This window comes from Suillus paluster (genome assembly GCF_016628075.1).
Source record: "Suillus paluster strain FC165 chromosome Unknown EDB91scaffold_12, whole genome shotgun sequence".
Lineage (NCBI taxonomy): Eukaryota > Fungi > Basidiomycota > Agaricomycetes > Boletales > Suillaceae > Suillus > Suillus paluster.
The window spans coordinates 750,460-770,036 of record NW_024537572.1 but is presented as its reverse complement, the minus strand read 5'-3'; the positions used below and the strand labels follow the sequence as shown (position 1 = coordinate 770,036).

The following is a 19,577-nucleotide window of genomic DNA, read 5'->3' as shown; positions in this document are numbered from 1 at the left end:
TAAACCCATTCCAGGAGTGATGAAGATGAGGAGCGAAATGAACGACGAGCAGAGTGCTGGAAGGAAGGTAGTGATGCCATCGAAAGATAACGCCACAAAGTGTAGGAGTACGCCTTGGAAGATGGAAAGGGCTCCGCGCAGAACTAATAGTCATTTGGGACGCGAGAAGCGAGGCCTGTCGAATGCAAAGTGCATTCGATGTCACACTAGGAATCGAAGGGATGATCGAATTGTTCGTACTATCTCTGACCCAGTGTTGCAAAACTTTTCGACAACACAACAACTACACAACATTAAAATAAGGCAACAACATGAGCAGGTAGGATTCAGTACATACTGTAAGGCTATGCAAGAAATATGTCAATGCTACGTTGCCAGAGAGAAGCTGGTGCGAAACAGTGTTTGAGCACAGAGTTGCAGAAATTCTCACCCGCACAGCGTCACACTATTAGTTATTGTGACTATTACCTAACCCTAGCTTATTCCGAGTCCTGACTCATTTGTCCAAGTTACAACGATCGAACACCGAAATTCCAAGTACAGGCAGCGTCGTCTTGCCATCGAGTGTACGTCGAGATACAGACGTGCGACCATTGCAAGGCGACGCTGGATGACTGCTTCACGGCCGCACAAGCGCTGATTTGGTGGTTCTCTAGGTCCTGGGTCTAGGATAGAAGGAACGACTATCTGATTCATTCGTCTGTAGACTGTAGGGGAGTCCAGCTCTACGAATATAATTTTTCATCGTCCCGCAACTCCACCTCAATCTTGCATCAGCACCAGCAGAATCTGTTGAAAATCGTCAGTTAATCCCATTTTTTTGGATAGCAGGAGAACCCACTTCTCATTATACGCCCACTCTACATTCCCCGTCGCTCCAGGTCCATACCACACTATCTGTGGCAAATGTTCATTCCGCTCAAACGACCGCCCGCCCGTCTTCTCCGCAATCTCCTTTAATCCTACTCTCAAATTCCACACCTCCACTTTCCCAATTCCGCTTTGTCTAGCCGCCTGCTTGATCTTCGCGATCAGCCCGGGGAACGTCTCTTCGCTGGCACAGAGACGCGTGACGATCAGCGTTGGTGGAGGAGGTCTCAAGTCAACGCTCCAGCTTGCGTACGTGTCTGGGTCACTCGTAGACTGTACACCCCAGAATCGTCCTGCTATGGAAAAATCTGAGGCGTATGTCGACCGTGGGATGTGGAACCCGCAGACGCCGTTTGCTGGTAGGTACGTCACGAATGCCGCCGGGTGCTCCACCTTGTATGAGCTGTCACTCATCGGTATGTTCGCCAGCTCCTTGGTGATGCGCGCAGCATCACGCTCCCAAAGCCCGTTCAGCTCCTCATGCGCCAACCATGTCCATCCCTCGTCGTCATCTTCCTCCGTGCCCACCTCCCAAATAGTCGAGATCGGCGCTCTCAACTCCCATCCACCCCCTTCATTGCCCCCAGGGCCAGCCGACCGGTAAAATTCCTCCCCAACATCGCTGTACAGCACCGAGAATAGCCCATCACCAGAGTCCGCTACCTCTTCCGGTGGTGCACCCCAGGCCTCTGGAAATTTAGGAAGATGGTTACGCGAGGCATTGACCCAATGCAGGAGGCTCATCATACGCCTTGCGTAGCCGCGCCTACGGTTTGACGGTGGAGTGAAGACATTGGCGACCCCGTAGCAAGTTGCCTCTTGCACTTTGCCTGGCTCAGAGGGGTAAACTACAAGACCTGTGCGCTTGTATCTATCCCATAGACGCGCGTCAGAAAACGGCTCGTTCCTCGAGGGTACTTATAGCTTACGTCTCACAAGCGCACATAAAATCAAGCGTCGTTGGGTCGCTCCGTGGCGCCAGTACCCTTTTTCTCTCATTAACTCCCTTCTACCAGAAAAAACGAGGTGCTCACCAAGTAATGTGCTTGCCATCCTTTGCGTGCTCCCCACATTCCATCATCGCATCTCGCGCAAGGTACTCTTCAAGACTCAAAGTACCACCCCAATACGGGAACGATCGGTGCCGTGACTCTTCAACCTGTGCGCGCGTCGCGCGGAAGAGCGAGAGCGATGCAAGGTCTATCTTTGATTCTGACATCGGAAATACTTTGCAATGTAAGGGGTGTCGATTGGTGAGTGACGAGATTGAAGATGATGGGTCGAAGGAACTCCTTATATCTCTATTATAACCTCACGTCCCACCCCACGTCAAATGCGCAAATAAATAAGACTTATCACTGTTCGAGAGTCATCACGCGTGGTCGCAGCAACCCGTGACCCCGCCCGCGCGCCGACCTCCCACCCAATTTAGTTCACGCTGTCACTTTCAGGCTTCAGTCATTTGATAATAGGATGTATTCCTATGCACTAAAAGGGTTACGAGGGGTGTCAACACAGTTGTTTGGGGGGAACCTTAAAGGATAATTAGCTTCATCCATCCGAGTCTATGGTATAGTCATGGTATTAATAAGAGCACGAAAGCCTTCCAGTGTATTTACTCTGTGAGGGATCCTCGGGCGTGTCGAGGAGCAGACAAGACTGAAGATATTAATAAGTGAGGGAGGAACGAGGAGTCGGACCGCGCGAGCCGCGTTTAGTTATCGAAGTTCGTTAGGTTCTATCGAGTCCTATTAGTGGTCCTGATCCATCGATCCTGACCGATTAACTGTAGCACAAGCCAAAGGTGATATGTATCTGGTCCATGCTACGGTTGATCCAAGAAACACGTTAGAAAGTTGTTCTTAAGTTCATCTTCCCGAAGATGGACAACAAAGGCGTAGTGTGGCATCAGCTAAAGCAGTGAAAGCTGGCCTGCGCATCCATTCAAAGACCCCTATGGTGTCAGGCAACTCTCGTCGCTATATGACTAGTCGTCCAAGTGACTTATGCCGACATGCTTTGATCGTCAGGCACTGCAAAAAGCACCAGAAAGAGACTTTATCGTGACTTCAGTGTTCTGAAGAGCGGGAACCTGCATTCAGGATATGATCGCATCGACCGAACATTAAAGCCCTCTTCGTTCTAAGTTAGTCATTCCACATGGTGCGAGGTAACAAGACGCCGACGCCCATCACCATGCACACCATACCTCCCATCACACAATACACCAGATTCCCTCCAAGATACTGTTTCTCGATGCTTATCGAGAACGCAGTGTTGGCTGTAGCTGGTCCAACAGCACGCATCACAGAAACGACCACCTGCGCAAACCCGTTTGTCGCGCCAACGGACGCTCGATTAGGTGAAGCCGCGTTGATATACATGAACGAGATGCCTGCCAAAACGCATCAGAAAAAAACCTCAATGAGAGAATGACGACAACGAACAATATGCGAAATTCGTGCAGCACAGAAAAGCTAGTTGTAGTCCCATCAAATACCATACACTCTGACTAGATCTCGCCAGTGTATTCAAGGCCGGGAAGAGAGCGACCATAGGCACGGAACTAGCCACAGATAATAGCCAAAGGTTTCTTGGACCCATGATGTCATGAAGCTTGGGAAAGGCCAATGGCTGGATTAGGCCACTTATTATCCCCTGGATTGCCAGGATGGTTCCAATGGTTGGGGGATCGAGTCCCAGACCGCCCAGGGATATGGGAGTAGCATAGAAGACGGGTTGTACGGTGCGAAATGAGATATCAACGAGGGCAATACCGGCGTAGCTCCCAGTTGCGATGAAGACACGGCGAATGAAAAGGTCTCGAATGGGGACGGGCTTATTGATCGAAGATGATGCTGGCGGGGATTCTAGAGCAGGTGAAGGAACGGCCTTGCGCTTTTTCCAAGGCAGAAGTTGATTTATGGTTGCTTGCGGAGTTGTGGTCTATAACTGATATTAAATCCAACCCGTCACACGACGAGACAACTTACCTCCTTCAAGTAAAGAAAAATGACAATCCACGACAACGCTGACACAGTGGCAGGGACTGCACACGGCAAGAAATAAGGATATGTCTTGAGAAATTCAGAACGCCCGAAGACACCAGGAAACCTATCCACAGGTCGCGCAAGTTCTCCGCCTATGAATGGTCTATGGTTGTTTCAGTACACATAGGGAATGAGATATTCACGAAACATACCCAAGTGTGGTACCGCTAGACCAGGCAAGAGGAAGGAATCCCCATGCGCGGGCGACATTAGTGGAATCCGTCATTTCAACTGTCATGCTTTTCATGACGCCAATGTTACCATTGAGTGCGCCATTGAGACAACGACTATCACAATAAGATGTAAACTCCGTCTTAGAGGGAAAAGTGCAGCAACGGGACAGACCTTAACACCAAGCCCCAGAATGTCTTGGACAATCCGAAGCAGATCATAGAGAGGGAAAGTCCGAACAGTCCGATTAGCACGACAGGTTTGCGACCAACATAATCAGAAAGACGACTCCAGTGGAAAATGGTGAGTGCTTCTGTTGCAAAGAACAGCGAGTGCTAGATCACGATACTGAGATTACTACTATGACATGTTCTCTACTTCTCCACTTACTAACAGCCCAACGTAGAACGGAACTAGGGCTTCATCTCCATGGGTGATCCCAATGTCACGAATGAGCTATGGCAGGATAAAGTCTTTGTCTATTTGAATCTTCAATGCTGAACACTGACCTGAGGCGCAAAAGGGGAGATGACATACGCGGTCATTGGCTCTGCGATCTGCAATACTAGGAGCATCGAGAACTGACGCCATGGTAAAGGTGTCTGCAGTTTTTTCGCCGGCGCATTTCCCTCCGTATGAAGCAAAGGCGTTTCTTCATCCAACTGCTGAGACCTAGGATCAGGAGACATGGTTGCAGAAATGCGGGCCACGGTGCAATGATCGATTATCTGGGAGTCACGTCTGGGAGGCAGGATTTTTATTGTGGGGATTGGTGAGCGATGTAATTGAGGCCGTTGGGTGGCCTAATAGTAATTAGTCATGATGATCTGAGGCTTCTGAGCGCTAATCGATCATCGCCGGGCTGCATCCGATTCAGCAGATCCTTGATAACTCATACTACAAGAGAACTTGCGGAGTGATGATAGCGATTCGAAGAAGGTCATGGCTTGCGACATTTGACAGAATTTTGCTTATCTCGGACGTAGAATGGATTCTACTCACGCACAGACCACCACGTCGCGTAAGTGCAGGTTCACGAAGAAGTTACAGTCGTTTCATATATACTACAGATATTATACATTATCGAGGTTGTGTCTGTCTACACGAAGAGCTTGCGTAATTCTAAACTGGCTGCATGAAGCCTGTCCAGTTTCTTCTGCAGTTCTGTACGCTTCGAGGCCACTGTGCTATGCTCCTGCACCATCAACCGACACCGCGCTTCCGCGTGCGGCCCCGTCAAGTTCAGACCATCACGCAGCGCCTGCTCCATGCCCTTCTCCAGACCAAGAATCACCTCATGGTCGATGGCCAATGGAACCATGTCAGAAAACCGCTTGTGCGCAACTACAAAGGGGCGGCGACCTGTTTCAGTTTTAGAATCTACGTCTTGGTGCAAAACATACCCTGGAAGTATGCCATAACTCCTGACATGATCACAAGGGCAGGCTCCATGGGATCCACAGGCAGAAGTTTTGGAAGATCGCCGGCCTGCGCGGAAATACCAGCCTCGTTCAATCCAGCCAAAGCCTTGTAGATGGCTTGCTGGAATGCCTCCCTACCATTCGGGGACGTAGTGACAGGTGCCTTATAGTGCTGCAGTTTTTTTGTCAGCTCTCCTGGATCTCGACAACCCTTGTAGTACGCAAGGAATTTGCCCTTGTAGTCAGAATAGTAGTGCACGTTGAGTGTCGTCGGCGCCTTTTCGAGCTCCAAGAGCCAATCGACCTTTTCCCTTGCCTTCTCCGTGGCTTTATCAAGGTGCTCATGCACTATCATTCTGCAGGAACGAGTGTGTCAGTGTACATGTGTCGAATAGTGCAGGTTGCACTTACAGCACGCTGTGGAGCGCGCCGCCCTTTCCCATCTTCCCAAAATGCTCGTGGACCAGGCCGCTCAGGTTATTCTTCAGAATATCATACACTTGGTCGAAAAGGATCTTCGACGGCGACGCCCACTTCTCAGTAAAGTCGTCGATATATGACTTTTGCACGACGAACGGGTAGTTGTCGGGTAGTTCGCGGGTACGAGATCTAAGGATCCGGTCAGCTTTGTCGCACAGGAATGAATTTCAAGTACCTCTGGGCGTGACTGAGAACATCGGTAAGGTAAATCTCCGACGACTGTGGATTCCCAGAGTTGGGCGACGTAGACGACTTGCGTGTTCCAAAAGCGCTCCCTGTCTTGGGTTCCTGTGGTTCGTCCTCCTCATTGGCCAGGAAATCAATTGGGGGCAGTTCTCCACGATCGTGACCCCTTTCGAATGGAACAAATGGTGGGGCTGTCGCTCTTATAGCACGTTTAAATTCTTGTTGATACGGTCGAATGCTCTGCAATATGCCGCCTTCATCGGGCGTCCCTTCAAGTCTTCGAGACAACTGGCGCATAAATTCGCTAACCACGTGCCAAACCTCACCAACGGCATCGCTCGATGGCGCCTTAGGAAGCTTTCTCATTTCTTCCTGGGTCTTATGCAGAATGTTGTATAATTCCTTGTGGATCTCCGGAAGCCTATTACGTGAATATCAGCATGGCAAAAAGTGGCCGCCATCGATAAGAAGTCCGACCTCTTCGCGATAAGCTCGGACAGAATTGTGCTCAGCCGCTCCGTCAGGTTGCTCGTTCGCAGGAACTTCTGGTACTGCGGCTCTACCGTCGACCAGGGCTGTGTCAAAGCAAAGAAGTCGTTTTCTTGCTTCCTTGCTTCGGCCCAGGATATCCCGGTTTTAAGCATCTGAGACCCAGGCTGCTTGACGCAGTACCAGTGGTTCACGAGCGGCTCCTGCTCGTTTCGGATGAACCTCAGCCAGTGGTTCTCCTCACCTGCAGGAATGCGGTCCGGTTTTGTGAGCACGCCTACGCCACAGTAGTTCATTAGTGCTTCGCAAGGCTTCATGAACGCACGGCGGACGCACCAACAGTCCGCTTGCCCTCGGGGTCATATTGTTTCGCCAAGTGGTGTGCGCCTTGATTCTCGAAGTCGGCTAGGAAGATACGAGATATGAAGAATAGTGACTCAAATGCGGAACTCACTTACTTTCACAGGTCACTGTCAGAAGAATGACACAACTGTCCCTCTTGATGTAAGAAGCCACCAAACCCTTGACAAGGTCAATATCTCCGTCCCTTCCGGTGCTCCCCACACTAGCTATCAATCCAGGAAGGTCCACGAATGAAAGATCAGCCACATCCTTCCCGCTTATCTCCAGAGAGACAGAGTTCTTTGAGAAGGACAACTCAGCTTCTTCGGCTGTACGGTCGTCCAGGTCGGAATCGTACAGGAACTTCTGGGCATCGATACTGGGGCTGAGAATGGCCCTCTGCGCGCGTCTGATACGATCCTCCACATCCGCTTTATCGGTGATGGGGGATCCAAAAGACACGTTGGTCACATCACAGGGCTGTCCCGATGGGCCGGTGGTGATATGGAGTTTTACGATGCACTTCCAGGGGCCTTCTGAGCGTGAAAGTTTACATTCAGTCGGACATCTTCGATAAGGTCAGAAACAGCATTTCCAAAAATAAAACGAGAACCCGTTACCTCGTGCATGTCCCAGCTGAGCGAGGGAGCGTAATCCCTGAAATAGATTCAATAAGTGACGACTTGCCCGCACTCTGCGAGCCTATGACAGCGATCATTGGCAGGTCCATGTCTGTCTGGACGCTACAATTTACAAGATATTGTCCCAATGAAACCAAAATGATTTCAAGTAGGAAAAGACTGACCCTGTCATGTGTAGACGGTTGATAAGGTCAAGCATTCGTCTCCGATGTGATGACAGGGTTGGGTCGGAGAGCCCAACACCATCTTGGTCATGATTGTCTTCGGATTCAGACGGGAAGTCAACATCGGAAGGTGGTGTCGAGGACGGCATTGCACAAAGCGACGATACGATCACGGTGAGAAAATGAATACCAGACCTCAAGAGGGTGTGTATGCACACACTGATCGATTGATGGGCTCTTTATACCGTTTTTTTTGGCACGAGCCAAAACTGCATGCTGATATCAGCATCGAAACAAAATAAGGTAAATTCTGGGGACTATCAGCAGGAACCACTCCTGTGGCACAGCTGCGGCCACTTGCGATACAGATTGAATCAGAACTTTCTATAATACGAAGAGTGGCACAGGCCTGAATTGGAAGACTGGCATATAGGTACGTCACGGGGGTGGGAACGAGGACACCCATTGCAACGAGGACAACGGATATCGACTGAACAAGGAATTGCAAATTTAGGATGGCGACTTGCATTCGAAAGAGGATATCCGGAACGAGCTCGAGGACGTGGACCTATTGATCCAACGGTTTCCGCTCAGAACGCCGCTCACCCGTCTGAGATAAGTGGCTGCTTAGAATCATGATAAGTACATCAGAGCGCAGCCTAGCACAGCCCTACACAAATCAATTATGAAAGCCAATGAAAATGACGAGACAAAGGATACTGATTCCGACCAACTTGCATTCTCGCACTCCCACGCACTTCTTGCTATGTTTTTCGAATTCCAGTAGTGGAGGCCAGACTGATCGCATTCATTTACAAGTACCGCCTTTTTACAGGAAAATAAATGCACTGACTGGTCCAGCATCTGCTTAATATCTGGCACAAACCTCTGGCACAATTCCACGGCAGTGAAGAGGGCTTTGTTTTCTGCGTAAAACGTCGTCCCTGCAAACCCATGTTATAAAAGAAACCGTCAGGATTCCAATTGTAAAGCATCAACTAATATCCACTTGTGCTGAGTCAATCGCTTCTGACTCCTCTCCTTCAATATCGGCAATGTCAATGAAACTCTGCTCAATCGCACGTGCATATGCGCCCATCTTCCACATGTCGCCTATCTTGATGTTAGCATGGTCGAATGCGAATGCGACAACAGGGTCGCCAGCTTGACGCTCAGATACAGAAGGTGGCATTTTGGGGTAGCGGGCTGAGAAATGTGTAAGGAGGATGATTTCTGCGTTCATGCTGTACATCCGCAAGGTGAGAAAAGGTTTGTGAACGTATTGCGGGGAAACGCACCGCTTGCCTATGTCGATTGCCTGCCCAAAGGTGCTGTGCATCTTGGCACGGGCCATTTCAACTTGATCGTTGGCCATGGTCGCTTCATGAATGAGTAGAGTGGCTCCAGTCCCTGCTTGCACGAGCTTCTGAGTTGGGACTGTATCACCTGAGAACCTGAGAAATGCGCTGTCAATAACGCAATACGTGAGGAACAAACGACGCCTTACACGACAGACCACCCATCCACATGCTTGACAATCAGCCCGTGACACCTCGCCCGATGCTCTACATCAACGGTATGAATTTTCTGCAATCCCAGCGCCTTGCACAACTCTCCTGCTGCAAGCCTCGATCTTCGGAGAAAGACAAAAAGAACACGTCAATGGACGAGAAGTCAGGAGCCCAAGCAGACACTCACCCCTTTTGATCTTCGTCACCGTGATTCCACCCACCCCGTCCCTTGTTTCGCCAATGAATCTCATCACTCAGGATAGGTATCACACAGGCCCGTGCATCCTTCGAGAACCCGAGCTCCTCGAGCGCGTTGTAATCTCGAAGATAGAGGAATACCATGCGATTGCTAATGAGGTAAAGTGGTTCTTCTGGGGGCGGGTCAAGCTTTTCCATATCTTAGCATCCGGAGACCATCAGGGTATCAGTAGGGACACGCACCTTCTGTCTCATAGCCAAGATCTTTGCAAGACCAATGTGGTGGTCCCCGTGGATGTGGCTTATGAAGATACACTTCAGGCCCCTCAAAACATCCCACACACCAGCACCATAGTTCCTTGCGAGTTGCCCCCACGTGCCCTCTCCTGCATCCAGGAGAATATACCCTGCTCCCGGGATATGTAGGAGCGTACCAGAAACTATACAAACAATTCAGTGGGGTTTCTGAGGTGGAAACGGGAGTGTACGAACCATTTCGGTACTTGCTAGGTACGGCACTGCCTGTTCCAAGGGTAACCACCGTGACGTCCTTACCAATGACGTCAGGCACTGTAGCCTCGTTGACACGCGCTTGTGCTTCGGAAAATTGCGTTCGCGCAGCATCAGAGAGAGTTGGGGGCTCGCCGGACAATACAGCCGGGTGAAAGAGGTCATTCGCCTCAGCTTCAGCGTCTCGCAGTGGTGGCCGTGGTGGACGAATGTCGATGATGGTATGCGCACGCATGCAGTCGGTGTTGGATGGGTGATCCGTGGCTACCACAATTGTAACGTTACGTGACATGATTAGAGGGGGTTGGACTGAACGTACTATCAAGAGCTTTCCGAGCCTCTAGAGAATACTTGGGCACGGGGAAAATGTCGCTATCCAAGTGGTTGAGCCTCAGCTGGTTGAACGCTGCGCTGGTAAATGTGATCGGATCTGGCACATGGTCTCTAGATGCAACGATATGCTGCTCTCTATCGCATCAGAATTTCCAGTTTGTTTGAACAAAAAGCACTCACATGTACATCGTCCTTGAAACCTTTCATAAACGCCTTATACTGCTCATGCTCAACTACATCATCGCCACAGAGATGAAAAACAACCCTCAGTGCATGGTCTTTCTTCTCCTGACCCTTGCCCCAATATTTCGAGAATGAACCACTCTCAAAGCCCCTGACTAGAGAAGGTATATGTGCAGTGCTGGGCGTGTCCAGGATTAATACGACCTATCATTTGTTCAGCTCACTATCTCCTAAATCGAGAGCCGAATATTAGAGCATAGTACGAAAAGGGAACTCACCCCAGGATCCTCACTGGCACCTACAACATCACCAGGTCCAACACTTCTCTCCACCCCATCACTGCCCATAACAGTTACCGTCTCTCCCCTTGCAACCCGTGCACGCAATGGTCCAGCTTTCAGACCGAGCGCATCCGCGCGCTTGACATCAAACTTTCCCCGAACTCGCGGACCAACCACCGCATATGCGAGCGCTGCACGTGGATTGCACGCGGAAAGCGAAGGTAAGGGACGGTTGAATCCTTGTGGTTGGGTGACACGCCCGTCCGTCGTGGGCAAAACAGCGGGTTTGACGGCAGACCCGGGGAACATTGTGCGTACGATGTGTCGAAGCCATTCCTGTGCCGTGTCACCGACGAGCATGGTAGGGTCGAAGTCAGAGTGAGATATAACTTCCTGTAGCGACGGTCCAGTAGGGGAAGGCGAACGCTTCCTCTTTCCCGATTTCTTATTGACGACATTGGTGTCACGATGCGACGATGTGACCGATCCCGAGGCCACTTCCGGTGACTGGGCATCAGCATAAACTGGTAATGCGAACACAGAAATATAATCGTCCTTGTAGATGGGTATATCGTCAGGCGATTCATCCAGGAGATGGGCAGTAGGTATTTCGATCGGGTTCACAGAGAGATTTTCCCTATACTGATAATGTTACGATGAACACATTGAAGATTAGAGCGTGTGTACCTAAATGTGTATTTGCGCATAGCTGCCATGAAGTGCAACAGTCCAGCCGGCCCGGCGACATTGAGACTGGTAAGCCCCGAGTCCGCAAAAGTCATCAATAAACCTGTCGAAGAGACGATCAACTGTTAATACGCTTGCTTTGATCAGAATCACGCTCACCAGGAAGGCCACTTGCTCGCTGGGTGCCTACAGAAGTCAAGAACACGCCTCTGGTCTTCTTCCAGTTCCTCCTGCTCTGGAGAAACGCGCGGGTAGAGTTCTCACCGACATTAAAGATGTACTTGGCAGAGTCAAAGGTGATGACAACAGTAGGCTCTGTATCAGAGGATACGGTGCTGAGGACTGACGCGTTCCAAGACATGGGCACTGATGATGATCGTACAAGGAATGGTGCTGAAGAAGAATAGTGAAGAGAACGAGTGATGCGGGATAGTAATATGTACAAGTTACGGCGACATGTCCAGATCGCCAGCCTGAGTAAGACCTCTAGAAGACGTTGGACTAGTTTTTATATAACAGCACGGCTTTCGTGACTCGTTAGTCTCCCCTATAGCTAGGTTTGAGCCAGTAAGTGAAAATAAAGTTTCGCTGCTTACACAATATGCGTCCACAACAATTGCCAAACACTTGCACAACGCTAAGCCAGGTCCACCACCCACGTTGGCTGAGCTAAATCTTGTTTTGGGACATTGGGTCCAATCTTGACGGGATTGGACCCTGATAAGCAGGCTGGAGCAGACTCTGCGACACCCATACTTCCCTCAAGTTGCTTGTCTAGTGACTATCATCTATGTTCTATTATGTCCTCCAGTGTCCACGTGCGCTCGGCGTAACACATCAACTATGTGATAACTGAAGAGCCTTCCAATGACCTGGAAGCTGCCGGTGCTTGCCTCGTGCTAGCCTGGCCTCTGTCTGGATGAGTATAAGACATATACACCCTGCTTGTCGCCTTGTGTCTGAACCGCCATCTCTTGTCTTCCCTGCGGAATCCTCATCACTTGGACGCTGCATTCAGGTTACTGCGATCGATACAGAGGTGAGCGAAGCTGGAAGCTCCGGAGTCCACAATCGGTTAACGTTAATCCAGGCCGTACCAGACACACAAAGAAGAGGTCGCGACACAGCCTTTCTCACCGTCAATTTTTCCCTTGTTTGTTTGCGCTTCAAGGACCTAGCCGCTTTAGCAATGCTCCCGGTTGCTCCAGAAACGCCCCCAGGTACTCCAGCAGTGCTGGCAGCTGCTGCAGGAATGTTTCCAGCTGCTGCAGCGGTGCTGGCAGCTGCTTCAGAAATGCTCCCAGCTGCTCCAGCAGTGCTCGTAGCTGCTTCAGAAATGCTCGCAGTGCTCGCAGCTGTTCCAGCGGTGCTCGCATCTTCTCCAGGAATGTTCGCAGGTGCTGCGGTACTCGCAGTCGCTTCAGCGATAATCCCAGGCGCTTCAGTAATCATTCTCCCATCGCTAGCGGTAGCCTGGTTGGTAGAAAGATCCGTGCGTCAGAACGCACAAAAGAAGGCGGCCAAGGCTGTAGGAGCTCTTCGCAGAGCAGAGCAAGCGAGGTTCACGACTGAGCATAAATGGTTAGAAGGAGTTCGCCCCGAGTGCCGCCCTTCGGAGGAGGATATTGTTCGGATGAAGGCCAAGTATCTTTATAGCCCAAACTTCCTCCACCTCGCAGTTGTCGGCTCTTCTGGAAGTGGGAAGTCATCCTTCATCAATGCCGTCCGTGGCCTGTCCAACCATGACTCCACCGCAGCTCGTACGGGCATTGTCGAAGCTACCAATGCTGTCATGAGATACCCTGATCCACGCCCAAACTCCCAAATCATTTGGTATGACGTTCCCGGAGCAGGCAGTCCAAACGTGCCTGATTGCCAGTACTTCAATGACCTGGGCCTCTACATCTTCGACTGCATTATTGTGCTCATCGATAATCGTTTCTTGGACTCCGACCTCGCCATCCTTCGCGCCTGCGAGCAGTTCAGCAACGTTGAGGCGTTCATTGTCCGCTCCAAGTCGGACCAGCACATCAACAACATGGCGTACGACAGGATGCCAAGAGATTTCGACCTTGGTGATCCCGACATGGACGACGAGACTCGTTCTCGATTTCAGCAAATGAAATCTGAAGGACGGAGGAGGTTCATTGAGGAAACGCGCCAGAATGTGCAAATGAACCTCGAGAGCAAGAACCACTCTCCTAAGAAGGTCTACATCGTTTGCAAAGACGCTCTACTTGCGGCATTGGATAACTCGCGTCCTTCAAAGGCAATTGACGAGGCAGAGCTTCTGAGTGATGTTGGAGAATGTGTGCGGAAGCGTCTGCAGTCGGGATGCTAAAAGTAGGTCATATCGTCTCGCTCAATTGTCGATCGGATCGTTTAATGCAGTTTACACCCTATAGCTAGGCCTGTACTGACAGCCCCATTGCTCGCACAAAGCTTGGATTATGCGACACGGAATCCCGATTCTTTTTTTAGTCTTTGTTGGCTAGTTTATTTTATTTTATTTTCTGGTCGAATGTAACATCCCTTCGAGACTGCACCGGCACCCCTTCACAAAGCCTGTAGTTGCGCATGGTTATAGCATTCTCGGAAAATGTTGATTCGATTTGTTACTTTACACAAACATACAACTGACTCCTCCTGGATCCTATTTACCGTCATTTTGACAATGAAGACTGGTAACGTTCATGAGGCTGATTGGGAAATTTAAGTCGAAATCCTTGATGTTCATATAGCTTTCGACCTTCAAACCTATGCGCTCCAAGCTCCCCTTCGGTAGAGTTGCGCGATGTCAAGACAAATAATCAAAAAGTGGCCCCCCAAAACCCACTACCTACAGGTAGCGGGAATAACCAATGACAATCCATCATTTGCAAGTGCGCGTTGAGACGTTAGTTATATGTACTGTCTTATGTACATACTACTAGTAATTGTTTTACTAGATTATCAGCCGTGCGCGTTTGGTGTGAGTGATGATCGATTGCATCACTCGCAGCAAACCAATGCTTCCAGCGAAGTCACACGATGACACCTACAAGTGCCTTACAGTAACTTTGTTGGCATTCATCCAAGAGGAGCATGCTCGAAGTAGGCGGTGCGAAACACCACATGTTCGACTATATTCGCCCTAGCTTCGATGCCCCTCTGGTTGTGAAAACAAAGCACGAGGTTCTGGCGTGGTTTCCAAAGACGGTTGACAACTTGAAACGAAGTTTAACGAAGTGTGCACGACGTTAGGGACTCTCAGGCATGCTCTGCGGTAGGCCCTACTAGGGTGCGGCAGTAATTCGGACTCTTGGCCCTTTCATACACACACAACGGGGGTTTCGAGTGGCCAATCGGAGGGATCGTGGGCGTAGCTCGTTTATTACACAATGTCAAGTTATGTAAGGTTGTGTTGTTCTTTTGGCAAGCGCTACTGGCTCTAGCTAACTCTTGCATAACTCCAGTGGAATAATATGCTACCATCAGCTTCTCTCAAACCCGAGGCTTGTGTTCGTGCCTGCCCTATCTACGTGCGCGGTGCACAGCTAGTGAAGTACTATGAGGCTTGCTACTTCAAAACATCGAACACAGAAAGCCGATGTAATATTCTCTCATTCAATGCTCATGAGTTCCGAGTTCCCAGCTAAGGAGGCTGGAGCAAACTTGACGATATTTGCACTTGCCTCAAGTTGCTTGTCTGGCGAGGATCGTAGATCTCTGATATATGGCTTCCTGTGCATGTTTCATTCTACCCCCACGTGCACTCGGCGTAACACATCAGAAGCTACGTGATCACTGAATAGCTTCCCAATAATCTGGAAGTTGCTGGTGTAAGGTTGGATTCGTACTGGCCTCGTGTTCGCCTGGCCTCTGTTTGGACGGGTATAAGACTCATAGTGCATCCCGCTCACCACCTTGTGTCTGAATCGTTGTCTGTTGTCTTCCCTGTGGAGTATATATCACCTGGACGTTGCATTCACATTACTGCAATCCATACCGAGGTGAGCGAAGCTGGAAGCTCCGCAGTCCACAATTAGTTGATCTTAGTCTAGGTCGTATCGGACGCGACGGAGAAGACGTTGCTACACAGCCCTTCTCATCGTCAGGTTTCCCCCCATTTTTTTGCGCTTCAAAGACCTAGTTGCTCCAGCGATGCTCCAAGCTGCTCCAGTGGTGCTTGCAGCTGCTTCAGAAATGCTCGCAGCTGCTCCAGCGATGCTTGCAGCTGCTCCAGAAATGCTTGCAACTGCAGAAATGCTCGCGGCTGCTCCGGCGGCGGCGGCAGCTGCTCAAGCGATACTCGTAGCTGTTCCAGTAATCCTTATCCCAGCAATAACGGCCGCCTGGTGGAAGGAAAGATGCGATCGTGAGAAGGCAGAAAAGGAGGCAGCCAAGGCTGCAGAAGCTTTTCGCAGAGCAAACGAAGAGAAGCTTGTGACTGAGCGTAAATGGTTAGAAGGAGTTCGCCCAGAGTGCCGCCCTTCGGAGAAGGATATGGTTCGGATGAAGGCCAAGTATCTTTATAGCCCAAACTTCCTCCACCTTGCAGTTGTCGGCTCTTCTGGAAGTGGGAAGTCATCCTTCATCAATGCCGTCCGCGGCCTATCCAACGATGACCCTACCGCCGCTCGTACGGGCATTGTCGAAACTACTAATGCCGTCACGAGATACCCTGATCCACGCCCAAACTCCCGAATCATTTGGTATGACGTTCCCGGAGCAGGCACTCCAAACGTGCCTGACTGGCAGTACTTCAATGACCTGGGCCTCTACATCTTCGACTGCATTATTGTGCTCATTGACAATCGTTTCTTGGACTCCGACCTCGCCATCCTTCGCGCCTGCAGGCAGTTCACCAACGTTGAGGCGTTCATTGTCCGCTCCAAGTCGGACCAGCACATCAACAACATGGCGTACGACAGGATGCCAAGAGGTTTCGACCTTGGTGATCCTGATCTGGACAACGAGACCCGTTCTCGATTTCAGCAAATGAAATCTGAAGGACGGAGGAGGTTCATCGAGGAAACGCGTCAGAGTGTACAACTGAACCTCGAGAGCAACAACCTCTCTCCTAAGACAGTCCACATCGTTTGCAAGGATGCCTTGCTTGCGGCATTTGGCAATACGCCCTCCCCAAAGGCAATTGACGAGGCAGAACTTCTGAATTATGTTGGAGAATGTGTGGTTAGGCGTCTGCAGCTGGGGCATGAAAAGTAGGTCATATTGTCTTGCTCAATTGTCGATTGGATCGTTAATGCAGCTTCCACCCTATAGCTAGGCCTGCACTGACAGCCCCATTGCTCGCACGAAGCTCAGATTATGCAACATAAACCCCGATGTTTTCTTTTGTTGGCTGGTTTATTATTTATTTTCTCGTCAGATGTGACATCCCTTCGAGACCGCCCCCTTCCCCTGTAGTTGCACGTGGTATTGCATTCTCGGAAAATGTCGATTCGTTTTGTTACTTAAAACTCCTAGTTGCATCATTTTGACAATGAAGTCTGGAACAATCATCAGGAAGTATGGGGTCGCAGGGTGTCAATCAAAGGGCCAGCCATAATCGTGGGCTCTGACACGAGCGGACGTTGATGACGGACGGTCAGATCCTGTCAGTGCTGAGTGAGATTGCATAGCAAGACGACGAAAAATGGTTGACTTACGCCAGAAGCCCTACTAGGCTGCCCATACGAACGGGATGAATTTGATCAGTATGGGCATGCTGCGGGCCCCGAGACGCACGTGGACATGTAATGAACTTTGCGATTTTGTTTGAACTAGCCCACACCCGTTGTGCCTTCGGCACATGTCTACATATTACATTTACAAAATACTATATACTTTTATTTTAGTTCTGAGGACAGAGGACACGGGAGAATTTTTTGGGAAGGGCAAGACTGAAGTTTACCTGGGACACTGGCTTGCAATCCCGTGGCCTCGTACCTCGGCCAGCGGGATGCAAGCCAGTGTCCCAGGTAAACTTCAGTCTTGCCCTTCCCAAAAAATTCTCCCGTGTCTCTGTCCTATTTTCTGCTTTCCTATCTCCCGTTCTCCTGTTCTCCTGTTCTCCTGTTCTCCTGTTCTCCCATCCTCCCGTCCTCCTCCTCCCATCTCCCCATTCACCCCATTTCTCCATTCTCCACCTTCCCATTCCCATGTTTACCCATTGCCCATTTTTCCTATCTTTATATTTTCACATTTTTATGTATACAGAATTACAGTACATATATACATCATTGTTGTTTTCACATTTTTCTATTTGCTTAGTGTTCCTCCCCTTGTTGTGGCTTAACCAATTTTGGACAGTGAGGTCGTATAGTAAGGGAGAACGGTTTTTTGAAATTGAAACTCCGATTGACAGAACCACGCGAAATTTCTAAATCGAGGTTTTAGCGAGGTAAGCGCAAACCATGTGGCCTTTGGCGAAATAAGCGGCGTTGGCGAGATACGCGTCTCCCACACACAGCCACAAAACCAGTCTCCCTTTCTTCTTAGACTAGCCCACACCCGTTGTGCCTTCGGCACATGTCTACATATTACATTTACAAAATACTATATACTTTTATTTTAATTCTGAGGACAGAGACACGGGAGAATTTTTTGGGAAGGGCAAGAGTCAACAGCAAGACACAAACAGTGAGACTGAAGTTTACCTGGGACACTGGCTTGCAATCCCGTGGCCTCGTACCTCGGCCAGCGGGATGCAAGCCAGTGTCCCAGGTAAACTTCAGTCTCACTGTTTGTGTCTTGCTGTTGACTCTTGCCCTTCCCAAAAAATTCTCCCGTGTCTCTGTCCTATTTTCTGCTTTCCTATCTCCCGTTCTCCCGTTCTCCTGTTCTCCCATTCTCCCATCCTCCCGTCCTCCTCCCATTTCTCCATTCTCCACCTTCCCATTCCCATGTTTACCCATTGCCCATTTTTCCTATCTTTATATTTTCGCATTTTTATGTATACAGAATTACAGTACATATATACATCATTGTTGTTTTCACATTTTTCTATTTGCTTGGTGTTCCTCCCCTTGTTGTGGCTTAACCAATTTTGGACAGTAAGGGAGAACGGTTTTTTTGAAATTGAAACTCCGATTGACAGAACCACGCGAAATTTCTAAATCGAGGTTTTAGCGAGGTAAGCGCAAACCATGTGGCCTTTGGCGAAATAAGTGGCGTTGGCGAGATACGCGTCTCCCACACACAGCCACAAAACCAGTCTCCCTTTCTTCTTAGACGAGTCCAAGCCCGTTGTGCCTTCGGCACAGGAAGCAAGCAGAGCATTTCATGCTCTGCTGGAGGCACCAAAGGTGCCTTGCCTCACTGTGTCTACATATTATTTAATTTTGTGAAATAAATAAATTCTTACATCTTACATTTAAAAAATATTATATAGTTTTGTTTTAGCTATGGGATGTTGCACAAAGAGTTTGACTGAAGGTTACCTGGGACACAGGCTTGCAATCCCGTGGCCTCGTGCCTCGGCCAGCGGGATGCAAGCCAGTGTCCCAGGTAACCTTCAGTCAAACTCTTTGTGTCATGCTATTGACTCATACACTTCCTCCCAATTATCTGATTTCCTATCTCCCATGTCCTGTGTCCCATGTCCCATGGTTCTGTGTCCCACTGTCCCACTGTCCTGTTGTCCTGTTGTCCTGTTGTTTGTCCTGTTGTCCCGTGTCCCGTTGTCCTGTTGTCCTGTTGTCCCATGTCCTGTTGTCCCGTGTCCCACTGTCCCATTGTCCCATGTCCCATGTCCCATGTCCCATGTCCCATTGTCCCGTGTCCTGTGTCCCGTGTCCCGTGTCCCGTGTCCCATGTCCCGTGTCCCGTGTCCCATGTCCCGTGTCCCGTGTCCCATGTCCCATGTCCCATTGTCTGTCCTCCTGTCTTCCATCCTCCCATTGTCCTCCCATTGTCCTCCCATCCTCTTGTCCTCTCATCCTCCTATTGTGTCCTCTTGTCCTCCTCTTGTCCTCCCATCCTCCCATTGTTCTCCCATCCTTCTGTTGTCCTCCTATTTTCCTCCCATCCTCCCATCCTCCCTATTCACCCTATTTTTCCATTCTCCATCTTCCCAT

The 19,577-nt window shown here is 49.8% G+C and overlaps 7 protein-coding genes across 7 annotated transcripts; 2 read left to right on the top strand and 5 right to left on the bottom strand.

Annotated features, from left to right (window-relative positions):
* Positions 1-417: 417 nt before the first annotated feature.
* Positions 418-2,506, bottom strand: EDB91DRAFT_114085 (uncharacterized protein). The gene is made up of 4 exons (XM_041318982.1): positions 1,905-2,506; positions 1,800-1,856; positions 842-1,741; positions 418-789 (listed from the first exon to the last, which is right to left on the bottom strand). The coding sequence occupies exons 1-4, from the start codon at positions 2,087-2,089 to the stop codon at positions 774-776; spliced, it is 1,158 nt and encodes a 385-aa protein (XP_041180017.1). The 5' UTR covers positions 2,090-2,506; the 3' UTR covers positions 418-773.
* A 511-nt stretch (positions 2,507-3,017) lies between these two features.
* EDB91DRAFT_1048885 (MFS multidrug-resistance DHA1 sub-family) lies at positions 3,018-4,780 on the bottom strand (the record flags this gene model as incomplete). The annotated part of the gene is made up of 7 exons (XM_041313434.1): positions 3,018-3,265; positions 3,318-3,816; positions 3,864-4,023; positions 4,073-4,207; positions 4,266-4,426; positions 4,482-4,547; positions 4,601-4,780. 7 exons carry the CDS (start codon positions 4,778-4,780, stop codon positions 3,018-3,020), a joined length of 1,449 nt encoding a protein of 482 aa, XP_041180016.1.
* A 379-nt stretch (positions 4,781-5,159) lies between these two features.
* Positions 5,160-8,093, bottom strand: EDB91DRAFT_1118747 (P-loop containing nucleoside triphosphate hydrolase protein). The gene is made up of 9 exons (XM_041318111.1): positions 7,815-8,093; positions 7,630-7,752; positions 7,126-7,577; positions 7,004-7,072; positions 6,656-6,944; positions 6,168-6,599; positions 5,924-6,121; positions 5,495-5,868; positions 5,160-5,435 (listed from the first exon to the last, which is right to left on the bottom strand). Exons 1-9 carry the CDS (start codon positions 7,961-7,963, stop codon positions 5,191-5,193), a joined length of 2,331 nt encoding a protein of 776 aa, XP_041180015.1. The 5' UTR covers positions 7,964-8,093; the 3' UTR covers positions 5,160-5,190.
* Positions 8,094-8,124: 31 nt separating this feature from the next.
* EDB91DRAFT_1118742 (uncharacterized protein) lies at positions 8,125-12,085 on the bottom strand. Its single transcript, XM_041318110.1, has 13 exons — positions 11,677-12,085; positions 11,518-11,620; positions 10,828-11,467; positions 10,547-10,753; positions 10,353-10,494; positions 10,016-10,297; positions 9,767-9,963; positions 9,513-9,712; positions 9,322-9,447; positions 9,113-9,268; positions 8,824-9,058; positions 8,668-8,758; positions 8,125-8,612 (listed from the first exon to the last, which is right to left on the bottom strand). Exons 1-13 carry the CDS (start codon positions 11,876-11,878, stop codon positions 8,494-8,496), a joined length of 2,700 nt encoding a protein of 899 aa, XP_041180014.1. The 5' UTR covers positions 11,879-12,085; the 3' UTR covers positions 8,125-8,493.
* A 401-nt stretch (positions 12,086-12,486) lies between these two features.
* Positions 12,487-14,211, top strand: EDB91DRAFT_1118736 (interferon-inducible GTPase-domain-containing protein). The gene is made up of 2 exons (XM_041318109.1): positions 12,487-12,556; positions 12,608-14,211. Exon 2 carries the CDS (start codon positions 12,707-12,709, stop codon positions 13,856-13,858), a length of 1,152 nt encoding a protein of 383 aa, XP_041180013.1. The 5' UTR covers positions 12,487-12,556; positions 12,608-12,706; the 3' UTR covers positions 13,859-14,211.
* Positions 14,212-15,455: 1,244 nt separating this feature from the next.
* On the top strand, positions 15,456-17,048 carry EDB91DRAFT_114052 (interferon-inducible GTPase-domain-containing protein). The gene is made up of 3 exons (XM_041318963.1): positions 15,456-15,509; positions 15,561-16,721; positions 16,787-17,048. Exons 2-3 carry the CDS (start codon positions 15,661-15,663, stop codon positions 16,836-16,838), a joined length of 1,113 nt encoding a protein of 370 aa, XP_041180012.1. The 5' UTR covers positions 15,456-15,509; positions 15,561-15,660; the 3' UTR covers positions 16,839-17,048.
* On the bottom strand, positions 17,022-19,423 carry EDB91DRAFT_1080057 (uncharacterized protein; the record flags this gene model as incomplete). The annotated part of the gene is made up of 6 exons (XM_041315186.1): positions 17,022-17,114; positions 17,169-17,186; positions 17,248-17,315; positions 17,449-17,688; positions 18,194-18,428; positions 19,229-19,423. The coding sequence occupies 6 exons, from the start codon at positions 19,421-19,423 to the stop codon at positions 17,022-17,024; spliced, it is 849 nt and encodes a 282-aa protein (XP_041180011.1).
* Positions 19,424-19,577: the final 154 nt, after the last annotated feature.